At 40.5% G+C, this 16,162-nt stretch overlaps 1 protein-coding gene across 1 annotated transcript; it reads left to right on the top strand.

Annotated features, from left to right (window-relative positions):
• The first annotated feature begins 1,854 nt into the window (after window positions 1-1,854).
• LOC143283484 (uncharacterized) lies at window positions 1,855-12,854 on the top strand. Its single transcript, XM_076589726.1, has 9 exons — window positions 1,855-1,968; window positions 3,263-3,427; window positions 3,864-3,981; window positions 5,920-5,980; window positions 6,492-6,604; window positions 7,988-8,025; window positions 9,136-9,289; window positions 10,080-10,195; window positions 12,159-12,854. Exons 1-9 carry the CDS (start codon window positions 1,882-1,884, stop codon window positions 12,852-12,854), a joined length of 1,548 nt encoding a protein of 515 aa, XP_076445841.1. The 5' UTR covers window positions 1,855-1,881.
• Window positions 12,855-16,162: the final 3,308 nt, after the last annotated feature.

The following is a 16,162-nucleotide window of genomic DNA, read 5'->3' as shown; positions in this document are numbered from 1 at the left end:
TTAGCAATGCCCAGCTTGTTTACCAGATCCCCATAGTCACGAAAGTAGTTTTCAACAACTACTCTGTTCATCATCCGCATCCTTGACACAGAGAGGGATTCTGCAGACCGCAGCCGTAGCTTAGGGAATCTTTCCTTCAGACCACGCCAATAGTCGTTGCCAGGAACACCCCGGAACTGAGTCTTCAGCTTCAGAGTTTTTGCTAGTGTTCCCATTCTTATGAGGACTTGTCGTTTTGTCAGGGGGAATCCACTTTCAGCAGCGGCCATTACCTTATCCACAACTTTCTTTTCAAGATGTAGAGGAATTGAGCATTTTCTACCCCTTTTTGGTGTGCTGGTACGTTTTCCCGTTTTCCTGTCAACAATTGTAGTTCTTGGGACACCAAAAACTTTGGCGGCTCTACTGGTGCTCATTGCACCAGATTTCACAGCTTCAACAGCTTCAACCAGTGCTTCAGGGGTGTATTTTCTTCTTCCTGGCATCCTACAAAACACACAAAACACATTAGATGAACTGAAAATACGGCTTTAATTTGAAGCAGAAAGAAAACATATAATACTGGTAAAAAAAGGGGGAAGACAACATGATTACAGGGTATTCATTCTGATGTCATCACACAACGTCTCCATCTCTTCCAATTCTTTCTCAAGGCCTTCCATCACTTGGTCCTTGAGTTCTATATTCTGAAAATTTTGACACACATGCTGTGCCAAACACACGACGCTCTTGACCAGGTCCGGATTGTCAGCCTCCTCGGCTTCATATCTGGCTGTTTCCATTAAAATGCAGTCACGAACTGCAGTGCATGTGCTGGCCAACTCCTTTAGCTTGGCACAGATGACCCCCAGGTACCCATGGTCAAAGTACCACTCGTCTCTCAACAGCTTGTCCAGTGTGGATTGGGCATGCAATGTGAGGGGGTTAGCCAGGCTGGAAACGGCACTATACTCCCGTTGGCGAAGCGCTTTCAATAATGACATGTCTGCACCTGAAATAATAGATGGAGCATTGAGAGGGGTAGGTAGGGGAAAAACTGGACAGAAAGATCAAGAACGCAACAAAGCAGAGGGGAAGGCAGAGTCAAAGAATAAGATTCAAGCTCAGAACTTTCAGAAGGAGGATTTATTTGTGCAACCTTGGGCCAGATTCACAAACGAGCACACACACACACACACACACACACACACACACACACACACACACACATACACACGAATTAAGCGCAAGATTCAATGAGATAAAATAAAATGAAAGTGGCTGTCGCAATTGCACACATTGGCTGAATGTGGTGTGTGCAATTGCGACAGTGTTTCAGACTTTAAATATAGAAAAACCTTGCATCAAAATCTCATGCATACTACATCAAATTAGACTTCAAAGCCTTAAGAATCGAAGACAACAGTTTATTACACATGCCAGTGAACTAAACTTACTTTTGATCCAAACTGGTGCAGGTTTTCAGGACCGTTGAATTTTTTTGCAAGTGGCTGCAGTAGCTCGTGTCACGTCGTGTGCAGTAGTCTAGTCGCAAAACACACGTGCTGCGAAAAGCGCGCAAAACTTTTGATAAACCTGATTGGTGGAAAGAAAAGATGATTTTATTGGCTACTAAAAGCTTCAACGCCTGGCACTGCTAGCCAAGGAGCATTACAGATACATTATGTTGAAAGTGAAAGTAGGGAGCTGGTGCCGCATTTGAACACATGTCGTATATGCCCACACTAACCCTAATATAAAAAATGAAGCAGTCTGAGGTCAGCAGACGACGCCTCTCAGATGATCACATGATCCATTTCCTGTCACATTGACGCTCCAAGATGGTCACGTGACTAATTCCGCGCGAAATTAAGCGTCCCTTGCACAGCAGCTGCAAGCAACATGGAGACTTGTCAATACGAACAGCTTCGCCAGAAGAACTTGGAAGACAACAGGCGTATTTTGGCAGAGCTTGGGCTTTCCAATCCGGTATGCACTATCACTGTATTAGAATGTAACTGACGTATGTTTGGTTGCACGTTGCTATGGTGGCCTTCGACGTTTACTTTTTCCGTGAATGCCGTTCGTTGTTGGGTGTGGGGGTGGAAATACATTTATGTTTGTCTTTTAAAGTACATTTATTGCTCTGAATTTATAGAGCAGAATTTCATGCTAATGTTGCATAATGTATAACCAATTACGCATTTGCCATATCTTTGTCAGAAAAAAAACTGTCATAGTCCGGTAGTGGCCCATCTTTTCCAGTCACGGTAAGTCATAAAGTGCATTGTCCACGTGTTCAGCGCATACAACACCAGGCATAGGGCATGGATGTTAAAAATACATCAAAGGCATACGTCAGGCCCAGGTGTTACTCGATTTGGGTGCTGCCAGAGTGCTCAACCAACCGGAATTGTTTAGTTTTGTGGTGCGGGGGCGGGGGGGTCAGACTTTCACTTTGGACGAGACTCGGGAGCGAGGGGAAGTGGTGGAGGAGTAATCTTTGCATCGGGACAGGGAGAGTAAGGGAAGTGGGGGGGCGGGGTGGGGGGGCGCACATAGAGGTTTCAGGATAATTGTGAGAGAGCTACAGTTTCTATTAAGTGTTCATTAACAATGTTATATGCTAAGCAATAAATATATACCAGTCAACTGGTCAAGTGAATTACCAAGTTAATTTAAGGGAAGTTTGCAGATTTTCATCCATTCATTGAACATTTTCTGATTTTTTATGCATATTTAATCCAGTTTTTCAGTTCTGGAAGAAACGAAATGGAAGAGAGAAAAACTTTCAGTTTATTTATCACATGGAGTTGAATGATTAAGTTCCAAATCCAGCGGACAATTTTAGTTCATTTTTATAATCAGATTTCCTTTTTATGAGTGGCTCGCTGTATTAATTTATTATATGAATGAATTGATACACCAGTTTCAGTTTTCACTTGTTTCAAATGAACAGCATGAACATGGTGATCAACTTGGTTTTCTATACTTGTATATGAATTATACCTAATAACTTTTCTTCTCTTTTAATCCTCAGTTCATGGACAAAATGGTGGTGGTTGGCTTGCGATTTCACATGTGGACAAAAGTTGCTGTTGATTGCAGTCATCTTTAAATACCCATGCCAAAGTATTTAACTCTTGCAAGATATTTCAGTCAGAAAATTTTAAACTAAGTAAACTTGAATTTCAGCAGAATATCCATAGTTGGTTTTACTTCAGGTTCAAAAGCACATCCTTGAAGTTTGTTCTTACAGTTTTTTAATTTCCTACATTTGCAGTACCGTTTGTTGCCAAAAGTGATCAAAAAAGGAATCAAGCGACCAGGTGATGATGAGACCTATCAGCCGAAGAAGAAGAAAGCCAGAGCTCAGGCAGCTGTTGATTTGGAAAACAGCGGATCCATTCATGGACCAAGGCGACTGTCAGCCCGTTTACGAGGACAGGTTTGTACATTGATAATGAAAGTACACAGTGTTGCTAGCTAATGAACTAGTTATCTTGGAAGGGGCGGGGGGATTTTATAACTCACTTAATCCTCCACCCAACTTCACAGCTGAAAACAGGATCACAGAGAAGGTAATCTGTTTGAATCAACACAGTATATATTCTCCTTGGTCAACCACTGAACCAGTTAATTTACTACAGAAAAAATTACAACTTAGCATCATTTGTATTTGCAGTGCTTAAATGATATCATTGTGTAGTTGTGGTGTTTTTTTTCAAATCAGATCTGTGTGGTCTTGCATAATCTTTGAAAGTGTTCGGAAGGTTTTTTGGGTTGGTTTTTTTTTGTTTTGTTTTTTAAGCCTTTTGGTAAGGTAAGAGAGGGAGAGAAAGTTATGGTGATAACTGCATATCTTTAATCTTTTGATTTTGCAGCTTCCAGGCACAGAATGTTTAGGTGAGGACGACCAGGTAGAGAGTGAGCATGAGCAGCAGAGGGTCAAGTATCAGTATGTCATGCCTGATCGACCCAATTGGTATGGGGAGGTGCCAGGTTAGTAGATTTTAAATCTTCTGTGAAATACTTATATACAAGACAGTTGCCATATTCGATCAAATTCTTAAAAGCACAATACAGAAAAACCAGCAGATAGAAATAAAACACGGAAGTACAGCCTCGGCAGAATGTGCTGAATGCTGCCAAATTTTCTCAACTTACTCCCGGCTTGACACAGAAAAACAAGCAAACTGGTAAATCAGAACAGGAAGCAGAAAGTGTGTACCAGCCACAGTCTTAAGTTTTCAGAGGTTTCATGTGGGCCTGTCACTGGGGGGACGTGGGAACTGGCCCCACAACTAAGTGATTGTTGCCAACAGGGGGCTAAGCACGGGATATTTTGCACATGTTGGATCGGAATAGGCTGTAATTGTTGTCAACAGGGGGCTAAGCACGGGATATTTTGCACATGTTGGATCGGAATAGGCTGTAATTGTTGTCAACAGGGGGCTAAGCACAGGATATTTTGCACATGTTGGATCGGAATAGGCTGTAATTGTTGTCAACAGGGGGCTAAGCACGGGATATTTTGCACATTGGATTAGAATAGGCTGTAATTGTTGTCAAAAAGGGGACTAAGCACTGGATATTTTGCACATGTCGGATCGAAATAGGCTGTAATTGTTGTCAACAGGGGGCTGTAATTATTGTCAACAGGGGGCTAAGCACTGGATATTTTGCACATGTCGGATCGGAATAGGCTGTAATTGTTGTCAACAGGGGGCTAAGCATGGGATACTTTGTACATGTTGGATCGGAATAGGCTGTAATTGTTGTCAACAGGGGGCTAAGCATGGGGTATTTTGCACATGTTGGATCAGAATAGGCTGTAATTGTTGTCAACAGGAGGCTAAGCACGGGATATTTTGCACATGTCGGATCAGAATGGGCTGTAATTGTTGTCAGAGGGCTAAGCAGGGGATATTTTGCGCATGTTGAATTGGAATCGGCTGTACTGAACTTTACCAAATTGACTCGGCAGCAGTGCAGGGTCTTGTGGTTGTGGGCTCCTGGCAACCTAATATCAACAGCTCACTATGACTATGGAGGACAGCTTTGGATGAAATGTGAAAGTGATTCTTTCAAACAAGCTTTCAAATGAAACATGGCTAGTTGGTGCTTTTTCTTGTGTTGATGGATTTTGTCATGATTTGGGGGGGGTGGGGGGAATGGAGGTGAACTGCATTTTAATCGGGCCTGTTATTTCATGACAATTGTGTTGATGGTTTGATGTGTGTGTTTTGGGTTTGGGTTTTATTTGGGGGGGTGGGCGGGATATGTGCAAGCGAACTCTGTAAAACTGTTCTGAAAGTGCACTCTTTGAGTCCTTGTAAAGACTTGTAATATCACTATGCAGACAGTGCATAGTGCTGTGAGCAAGTGTTCGATACCTATGCAGTATTTTACAAGCACACGTGACATGTAAATCTATATTGGCGCTTTGTGTGAGTTGTGATATGATCTTTGTCTTTTGAAATACAGTTCTTTGCGGGGCGGGGGGGGAGTCCTGCAGTGGTGTATAATATCAGGATTGGTGCAAAACTAATGTCCAGGGAGTCTTCATTTTTCTAAACTTCAAACGGACAAGATTTTGCTCAGGAATCATAAAAATAATAGATTTATTTTGTTTTCTTCTCCTTCGTTCATGGGCTGCAACTCCATGTTCACTCCTATGTACAAGAGTGGGCTTTTACATGTATGACCGTTTTTACCCTGCCATGTAGGCAGCAATTCTCAGTTTTCAGGTGTATTTTGTTTCAAAGTGTCTGGTTTGCCTCCCAGAAAAAGAATTTCCCTGACCATAATGCTCCTGCTTGTTAACAGATACTGTGTGGAAGTGTTCAGAGCCATTTTATCTAAGTGTCATGATACATAGACTGCCAAGTGTTGTTCTTTTTTAATGTTATGATCATTTCTTGCTGTTTTTTGGAACAGGTGTGGAGGTGGGAACCATCTGGACGATGCGCATTGACTGCTGTCATGACGGCATTCACAGGTAAAGAACAGCCGTCGTCTGCTGATCGCAGCTGTTTGGCATTGTTTTGTAGACAAGTGAAATTGACAGCAGAAAAAGCAACTTGTTGAGTGCAGATGTTGCATCTGTGAGCAAGATCTATTCTTTCAGCATATTATTAGTATATTCCTCCCTGGATTTGCCTCAGAACACCCCTGCTTTTCTTTCTTCATCTCTCCTTTCCTTTTTGAGGGGTATTGCTGGTCTATTTACCTTTATACACTTCAACCAGTACACAACCGATAGTTTATGAACTACAAAGACACTTTTCTACATCGATCAGAAAACTTGTTTTTAGCTAGAGGGATCAGTGTTGAATACATGCTGTTAAACTAATCTAAAACAGTAACTGAAGTCGGCTCATTTTAACACAATTTACTTCATCATTTTAACACAATTTACCTCGTTACTGTGTTTTAGGTACTATATATAGTTGCAAAATAGTTCAGAAACAAAGACTTAACAATGTATGGGCTATGTGTTTTCTTTCCAGACCCCCAGTGGCTGGTATCCACGGTGGTCCTGATGGTGCATACTCCATTGCTTTGTCTGGTGGTTATGAAGATGATGTTGACCTTGGCGACTGCTTCACTTACACCGGAGAGGGTACGTTGATTTCAGCTTTGTGGGCATACATTCAGTTTGTCAAAGAGCCATCACTGCACTAAGACTTCTTCTTCTTCTTCTTCTGTGTTCGTGGGCTGCAACTCCCACGTTCACTCGTATGCACACGAGTGGACTTTTACGCGTATGACCGTTTTTACCCCGCAATGTAGGCAGCCATACTCCGTTTTCGGGGGTGTGCATGCTGGGTATGTTCTTGTTTCCATAACCCACCGAACGCTGACATGGATTACAGGATCTTTAACGTGCATACTTGATCTTCTGCTTGCATATACACACGAAGGGGGTTCAGGCACTAGCAGGTCTGCACATATGTTGACCTGGGAGATCGTAAAATTCTCCACCCTTCACCCACCAGGCGCCGTCACCGTGATTCAAACCCGGGACCCTCAGATTGACAGTCCAACGCTTTAACCACTCGGCTGTTGCGCCCGTCACTGCACTAAGACAAATCCATAGACATTACACATCTGCTGGGCAGATGCCTGATCAGCACCATAACCCAACGCACTTTGGCTTTTGAGCCCATGCCTATGTATTACCTGTCAGAGTGGTTTTCTTCCAAAGGATTTATCAAGAGGACAACACTTAGTTGCCACGAGTTCTTTCTCATTGCAGTAAGTTTGAGCTGTACACAGGACCCTCGTTTATCATGTCATCCGAATGGCCAGGCACTCAGTTTGATTTTCCAATTAAACTTTGGAAAAAGAGCAAGACAGGGATTCAAACCCTACCCGTTTCTGTGTAAATGTTTTTTTTAATGTTTGATAGTAGTGCTGTGGAAGGTAACAAAAGTTGGACAGTCAAGTAAGGGATAATATACATGTAACACTGTGTGCACATGTTCAGTATAAAATGTATTTTAATTGCGTCAAAAGAGGGCGCTAGTCGGGAGGTTATCAGCCATGGCTACTTTTGTTTTCTCCGTTCAGTCGGCAAGTAATTTGCAAAGGACAGGAATCACACTCCTGCCAGAGTCTGCACTAGTGGGTCACAGTTTGTATATTAGATAAACATAACTTTAAGAAAAAAACTTTACTTTTAATTACTCATACAACAGTGTGACCCATTAGTGCAAACTCCTACAGTTGTCAAATTCCTACTCGCCACAAAGTACAACCCACTTGGTTGTGTGTGCACATGTTTACAGTAAAGTATCTGCATAAGTTGGGGGGGGGTTTGTTGTTGTTTTTGTTTTTAAGTAAATATTTTCAAAAGGTAAGTGTGTAAGCTGTCCAAGGCGTAACACTGATAATGATAGTGTTAGTAGAAGCACATACATCATTGGATGAAATTTAACTATTGTTATGAAGACAAAAAAGTGTTAGGTTGTTTTATGAAGACTATTTCCATTGTCTGTTTCAGGTGGAAGAGACCTGAAAGGTACCAGGAATAACCCAAAGGTGAGGGAGGGAGAAAATTGTTATAGATATTTTGGTTCTTTGTTTTCCAGTTGTTTCCATCTGTCAATGTGTGTCTTCATGTTTTACATTTATTTGCTTATTTATCATCATTGTTGTCTTATTTATTTATTTATTTATTATTATTTTCATTACTATTTTTTTTATATCATAATTATTATTTATTCATGTAAGCTTGTCCTTTTTTGTCCTTTTTTTTTTTTTGTCTTTTTTTTCTTTTTCTTTTTTCTCAAGGCCTGACGAAGCGCGTTGGGTTACGCTGCTGGTCAGGCATCTGCTTGGCAGATGTGGTGTAGCGTATATGGATTTGTCCAAACGCAGTGACGCCTCCTTGAGCTACTGATACTGAAACTCCATCTGTCATCACTTTAGCATGGGATGCTAATCTGTATTGATTTTTAACTATCTGCTTTTAACCCCTTGACTTTCCAGGAAAAAAAAAACCAGGAGAAAGAGATATTTCAAGTCATAAATCCATATCCAGAACAATCGGCTGAAAACTGCGAAAATGATCTGGAGATAATACCATTCTAGATCAATTGTGTGAATTTTCAGCCCTTATATTACCTCTTCTTTTGATGATGTCATCAGTGACATCACTCTCGACATAAGTGTTACGTCCTTAGTTAAGGGTTTAATAGTTACGCTGCCCATTCATTTAGCACGGAGTAACCTTAAAGAAAATATACTAAAAACTGGAGAGGGATGCTGGGTGGTGCAATGTCCCCCATAACAATTATAAGTATGGTTGATACTTTCTTGGCTTGATGTTTTATAAAGTTATGTATTTGAGGGTTATACATAAAGAGAAAAGATGGTAGGACTTGGAGATCTGAATTTTTTTTATTTTTAGGGGAGGGGGGATGCACCGTGGCAGAACTGGTAAAGCGTTAGACTTCTGATCCAGTGTTCTCCGGTTATCAGTACAAGGCCTGTTTCAGCATGGTGTTGCGTCCATGGGAAAAGGCAGACAGTTCACTCTGGATTTCGCCCCCACTTCACCCATGTGTGAGTGGGTACTTAACATCAGTTGAAGAGGATTGGGCCCCTCCTTTGCTATGGGAACTTTAACTTTTGTGTGTGTGTGTGCAGAACCTGCGTACGGCCCCGCAGTCGAAAGACCAAGACCTGACCCGTGGCAACCTGGCTCTGAGCAGGAGTGTGGAGACGGGCAACCCCGTGCGTGTCATCAGGGGATACAAGCTGAGGAGTCCTTTCGCACCTGATGAAGGATACCGCTATGACGGTCTGTATGAAAGAGAGATTTGTGTGTTTTTAGTTCTGTAATAATAATAATAATGTACATAGTGTCTGTAGTGTTTGTCCCTGGTGAAAATTCTATTAAAAAAAAAAAAAAAAAAGTTTGATTGGATGAGTAATTTACGGTAAGTTACCACTAACCTGTTTCTGTTAGAGTGTAATGAAACTGGTGTTGATTGTGATTGCGTAGGACTTCATTTGATAATAAGATGGAAATTGATTTTTCACATTGCATTTTTCCAAGAACAGAATTGGAAAAATATTCCTTTAAGCAGTTTTTTTTGTTTTGTTTTTTTGTTGTTGTTTTTTTTTGGGGGGGGGGGTAATTTCATTCTCTCCCCTTTTCAAGTTCAAGATTCTGTCCACATTCAACACATGTCCTTCATCACCAGTCAGAAAGAAATGTTAATTGTTTTAAGAGAAAAGTATTTAGAGGACGCAAAATGGGGGTAACCTACTTCGGGAGGTTATCGGCCTTAGCTACTTTAGTTTTATTCGCATAGGCGGGTAGTAGTTTGCACAGGACAGAAATCAGACCCCTGCCGCAGTCTGCACTAATGTTTCACAGTAAGTATGTTACTTAAATGTAATTTTAGGAAGAAAATTTCCTTTTGTTTGCAGATAGCATGTTTGACATTTTAATATGTATACTTTCTTATAACTTCCTCGGCTTTTGGATCATTAGACTTTATTTTAATGTTTGATCAACAAATTTCTGTACCTGGGTTATGGACAGTAAATCAGTCGTAAGTCTGAAATGCCATGAACTGTTTCAGGGCTGTACACAGTGGAGAAGTTCTGGTTCACCAAGGGTCTGTCGGGATTCGGAGTGTACAAGTTTGCTCTGCGTCGCTGTGGGAATCAAGCCCCTCCTCCGTGGCTCTTGGCTGAAGTGAGTGACACCTCCTCCCATTGAAACCTTTACTTTTCGATCTGGGTTGACCTTTTGATCTACAGCTTATCTGGACTTGCTCCTTATGTACATCTCCTAGCCCATTAACTCTGTCCGGACGAAGGAATGGAATAGCATTCATCGAAAGTAAAATTCCATCATGCGCTGTACACATGATTTTGTGATTAGCCAAGCAGAGTGCGCTATTCTGGGTCACTCCACAATCCAACAGTATGATTGGCCAGCCTGGGATGTGTGGCCTGTCTCGCACACACGCTGACAAAGTCACTGACCGGTCGTCTGCTCGCGTGCCAGCCTGTTAGCAAAGCGGGCTCTTCTCAGAATGTTGTGAAGCGAACAAGGCAGTGACGGCAACGTTTTAGGGTTGCCAAAGTACTTGAAATGCTACAAACTGAAGGGTCGGACATTGAAGAGGTGGATGATAACGAAGAAGAAAGTGAATTTAATGCAGAAAGCGAGCATGGGTATGGTGATTCGGGGTGAAAAATTGGCAGTATTTTCTACATATGGCAAAACTGTAAAAAATAAGATGAGAAATTTGATTTTTTTTATATATATATATATATGTAATAGCTCAACACGTAATAAACCAGTTCTGAAAGTTTCATTTTCTTACACAGTATTTTGTATTTTTTGTAAATGAGTTAAAGTATTCCAGATGTTTTTGAATTAGCATAATGTGCATTTTTTGTTTATTTTTGTTTATACATGCATAGTGTTCTGGTGATCAGATGACAGCCCTGATACATCCCTGTGCGATCAGTGAGGCTTTAAGCAACAAAAAAGATAAATAAATCATAATCAAATGAGAATGTACTGTTGCTTTTTTTTTTTTTTTTTTTTTTTAAAGAATAAAAGGAAGTAAAATGAAAAATACAGGGACATAAACAGATAGGGGAAATTGTGAGGAGTGATTGTGAAAACCTTGTGATTGTGAAGACCTTTCTTTTTTTTCTCTATGTATAGTGGTTGGCAAGTAAAATATCTTGAAAACAGACTGTCAACAAAGAGATCAGTTATTGGCCCTCCATACCTGATTGTTAGCAACAATTTATTTTTTTTTATTATAAAAGTAATAGGGATAATAAATAATGTTACAAGTTACAAGAATACTTATCTTTAAAAGAAATTGTTGACACCTTTGCTCATTGCTGGGGGAAAAAAGTTGAGATACACATTATCTCCACAGAACAACACAACAAAGTTTGACCATATTCCAGCAAGAACACATATTCATTATAAACATGTGCTTAACAAAGTAAATCTCAATAAACCATTTTGTTTTATGCCTCGTGATCTCCATTGAAAATATGTCTTCTTTTTTTTTTTCTTTTTTTAATAAAAGGAAGTAAAATGAAAAATACAGGGACATAAACAGATAGGGGCAAATTGTGAGGAGTGATTGTGAAGACCTTGATGTCCCAACAAAGTTACAGAATGATGATGATGGTGGCATTGTTACAAATGATGAGAACAGTAACTTCAGATTTGCTCAGTAAGAAAAACATTTCAGTGAAGAAACAAAGGTTTCAGAGCAAATCTTCAAGACAATGACATAACTGGTCAGTTCTGTCTCCTCACCTCTTTAGTAGTAATCAGTGGCACCATATTTTCGTCTTGCTCTTTTTTTTTCTTTTTTTCCAAATGTGATTAATGGATAATGATATCATGTTAATGGAAAGGACATAAAATTCGTCTTTAACATTTTGTGTTCAGGTAAGATGATTCAGCACTTAGAAACCAGGGCATGTATGACTATGACAATAAGGAAAGATAATTTGCTCCAAGTTCAGTCAAGCTCAAGTTTCATGTGCACAAATACCCACTTTTCTCCCATACTTACTTGTTATTACACCGTTGTATGTTGTTGTTGTTGTTTTTTTACACTTGACATTTTTCTGCAGTGCAGGAAGCATTACTGACATTCCATTCTTGTTTACAGGAGGCTGCCTCACCATCCAAGTCATCCGACTCGGGCTTTTCTGACTCTGCAAATTGTGACGCAGAATCCAGCGATGGGCAGAAGAGCGAGAGTGGAGACAGCGATGCCGGTGTCAACAATGATAACAAGGTTGATGACAGTGAAAATGGCGATGGAGAAACCAGTGATGTGCAGAATAGTGAGCGTGAAGACAGCAACACCGGTGTCAACAGTGACAACAAAGTTGATGACAATGAAAACAGCGATGGAGAAACCAGTTATGGGCAGAAGAGTGAGTGTGAAGATGGCAACGCTGGTGTCAACAGTAACAACAAGGTTGATGACAGTGAAAATGGCGATGGAGAAACCAGTGATGGGCAGAAGAGTGAGTGTGAAGACAGCAGCACCGGTGTCAACAATGATAACAAGGTTGATGACAGTGAAAACGGCGATGGAGAAACCAGTGATGGGAAGAAGAGTGAGTGTGGAGGCAGCGGTGTCAGCCCTGGCAATAATGACAAGGGAGGCAAGGATAAAAGCAACAGTGCTGAGAGCGATTTCAGTGAAGGTGCCAAGAACGGTGTGACGTCAAATTCACCTGATGAGAAAACTGACTTTGCCGAAGCAGCTGATCAAACACTGAAAGACAGTAATTGTGAACATGATGAAAACGGCAATGACACTTCAAAAGTTGAGGGTGGAAACAGCAGTGTCTGATATTAAAAACTGTGGATCAAACGACTGACTGCAAAGAAAGTCGTATGGTTCCAGGGAAGGGTGACAAAGAGCAGAACGTCACACAAAAATGGAAACCTATACCGTCAGTGATGTCCATCTGGCACTGATGACCAAACAGGCAAGAGAGGTGAGAAAGCAAAACTGTCGTTGTGTGAAAGACATGTCAAGCCCACCAGGAGATGATCATGAGTTTAAAAACAAAATCAACTGATTATTTTCTTGCATTAAAGTGTTTAACTCTATCACCGCGTACCTCAGCTGGGTGGATTTTCTCCTCACACGAGGGTGTTCAGTAGCCGTGTGTATCCTGGAAATGGGCTACTTTTAGTACTTTTCAAGAGGAAATTTGTTACCTTTCATTACAGATTCAGCATAAGTGTTTGGTATCATTGGAAAAAAATCTTTCATCTATCACACTGTTGTTTTTTGTTACTGTTATCTTCCTCTTTTGTATCAGCCATGCAGGGAAACAAGACACCCAAAGTGGGAAAAAGCAAAACTTATAATCTACACAAAACATCAGATAATAATGTAATAATAAAATCTTTCACTCACCTCAAGCATCCAGAGAGGTAATCTTGAAAAATAATGTAAAATTCAGCTTCACACACAAGCACAAAACAAAAGAAGATGATGGGAACCACACACTGTCGGCGCAGAATTGTCTCCTCACTGAAGATTCACAAAGTTTATTTTGCTGTTCTGTTCAGTTTCTGTCCATCCGAAAATAGCCTACAAAGTCAGAATTATAAACTGAATGTGTGTGTGTTTACTGGCTAACCACATCACAAAGACATAGTGTTATAGACTGATTCAATGATTGTTCACAGCACATACACTGACACACACAGACTGACTGAACACACACACACACACAACACACGGTATGGTTTGAATGGTGCATGATTTAAACTCGGCACCTCAAAAAGTACAGACAGATGAAAATGTAAACTGAGCGGTGAAGGCAGGAACACATGGAAAGTTCTTGATGTTGCACACCCACATTTGCTGCCTCTGATTTCCATCAACAGCATGTTGCACGTTGTTGTTGTTGACTGGTTCATCATTTCTTCGTTCATCAACAACCATAAAATCATCACTGTCACTGTCGCTTTCTCCATTTTCGAGTTGAAAATCAGGATCGCCATCACCCACACGCACCTCCTCGGTATTGTCAATTTCTTCTTCATCCTTAACGACAACATCTTCAAGTAAATTGTCTTCATTTTCTCGGTCTTCATCTTCACCTTCTGAACAGCTACCTTCATCGCCAGAGCCATTCTGAACAACTTCTTGAAGCACTTCTTCAAGTGACATGACTGTCCGCCTCATCCGTTGCGACGCCGTCCTTGATAGCACAATGACTGTCTCGAGTCCTTTGTTTCAAGTTGGGGATTCATCCGGATAACGCTGACTAGGACAGCACAAACTGGTCTAAAAATAGATGGATGATTGGTATGTGGACTTCCATGCATTTTTTTTCCTCAGACCGTTGACGGGCAGTCTTTGTCTCGGAACAAAGCTCGGCACATAAATGCGCACGCTGCGTGTTTAACTATAAATGGCGCTACCACACAGATATGCGTGATTCGTGCCCAGCGGAGCATCGCCCTCCACGCATATATGCGTGGTACGTTGTTATAGAGTTAACATATGTTCACCTTTTTTCCACAAGACATTGATCAAATCCAAGGGCACATCCATTTGAAAAACCAAAGTTATTGAAATAAAATGAAAAAATTGATTTTGAGAATTTAAAATTGTTTGAAATTCAAAGATGCTGGTGAGAAGAACTTCATAGAGATGTGTTCTTTACGTATTGGAATCAGATCACATGAAACTGTATTTTTTAATTTATTTTTAAATTGAATAAGCTAAGTTTTCAGAATTTATTCTTGTTTGAAATGTAAAGATCTTGGCTTTATGAAGATGCAGTCTATTACATATTGGGAATAAAAAAGACATAAGAAACCTTTTATCACTTTGGTTTTTTAACTTTTTCTGTCCTTTGATTTTTGTTTTTAATGGAATTGCATAGTTGCCTGTAGTGACGCTTTTTGATAAAGACTGACCATGTTGTTGTTTTTCCTTTAAATTTGAACATATTTGATGGTAGTGATTGTTTTTAAATCATTGAACTTGAAGTTGACTTTTTATAATATCTGATTGCTTTGATTGAAATTAACTTCTTCTTTTTTTCTTTTTTCTTTTTTTTTTTTTGTTTGGTTGGTTGGTTGGTGTTTTTGTTTTGTTTTGATAGTCTGCTTGATTTTAGCGTAAATGCAGCTATTTTTGTTTTGCCTAAAGAGAGTCAGTGCAGTGTATTTTGGCTTTGTTTTCCAGATGTAGAAAGTATTAGCATTAGCAAAAGAGATCTTCATTTGATAATATTTTTGTGTATTGGCACACACACAAATCAGTCCATAGTAGTTTGTTGGAGAATATTGGTGCTGATTAATTTTTTGTTTGAATATTTTTTTGTGATATGTGCACTTGCAGTTGAAGCTTGGGCCTTAACCCTTTGGTTGCTGTAGTCGCCACTCGGCGATTTGCAGTGAGAACACCTCGGTCGCTGCACGGCGACTTGTAGGGAGAACGCTGCTGTCTCCGGTTGGCAACTTGAGCATCAGAGTTAACTCACTCCAGACGAATAGTTTTCTCCCTTGCTTTTCCCTACAAATGACCCATTTGTCAGGGTTTGGAAAATAAAATCTCAAAAAATACAAAACATAAAGTAACTGAATGAAACTCAATGTGCTTGATCCACTGACCCTCTCCTCACGTTGTGTGAACACCCACCCCCCTCTCTCTTCACTGCTGTCAGAAGCTGAATCACTATCAGTACCTACTTGCTGGTTGCTTTCTTCACTGGAGATACTTTTTTCAACTTCTTCTTCATCCTCCTCGATGTCAAAAACTTCAGTTTGAAGCATTTCAATCACTTCAGCAGTTGTAAAAGCTGCTGTCATGATCTAGTTTGCTCAAAAAATTTCCATTTAATTACACATACTTAACCGTGACCCAACTAGAGCAGACTCCGGCAGGGGTCTCCATTTCACAAGGTACACAACTTCAAGTCAGGCCCGGCACTTCCTTTTTGAGGAAGTGTCTGGGTTTGTTCCAATGTACCTTTTATTTACCCGTGTGCTAGCTGAATCGGTAGCATAAGCGTCACTAAGTTGTGTACCTTGTGTAATGGAGAGAGTTGCCACCCTTTACTATATGTTTTCCATTCAACCCTTGACACGTTTGCAATGCCTGGTGTAGCTGCAATTGTTATGCTACCC

The sequence above is a fragment of the Babylonia areolata genome, chromosome 6 (genome assembly GCF_041734735.1).
Source record: "Babylonia areolata isolate BAREFJ2019XMU chromosome 6, ASM4173473v1, whole genome shotgun sequence".
Taxonomy (NCBI): Eukaryota; Metazoa; Mollusca; class Gastropoda; order Neogastropoda; family Buccinidae; genus Babylonia; species Babylonia areolata.
This window is presented reverse-complemented; position numbering and strand designations above follow the sequence as displayed.

What these genes read in the sequence shown, in the direction of transcription:
- LOC143283484 (XM_076589726.1), top strand. Translation starts at nt 1,882, where the DNA reads ATGGAGACTTGTCAATACGAACAGCTTCGCCAGAAGAACTTGGAAGAC. An exon ending in TGTCATGACGGCATTCACAG is followed by an intron (nt 5,981 to 6,491) that starts GTAAAGAACAGC and finishes TTTTCTTTCCAG; the next exon opens with ACCCCCAGTGGCTGGTATCC. An exon ending in TGAAGGATACCGCTATGACG is followed by an intron (nt 9,290 to 10,079) that starts GTCTGTATGAAA and finishes GAACTGTTTCAG; the next exon opens with GGCTGTACACAGTGGAGAAG.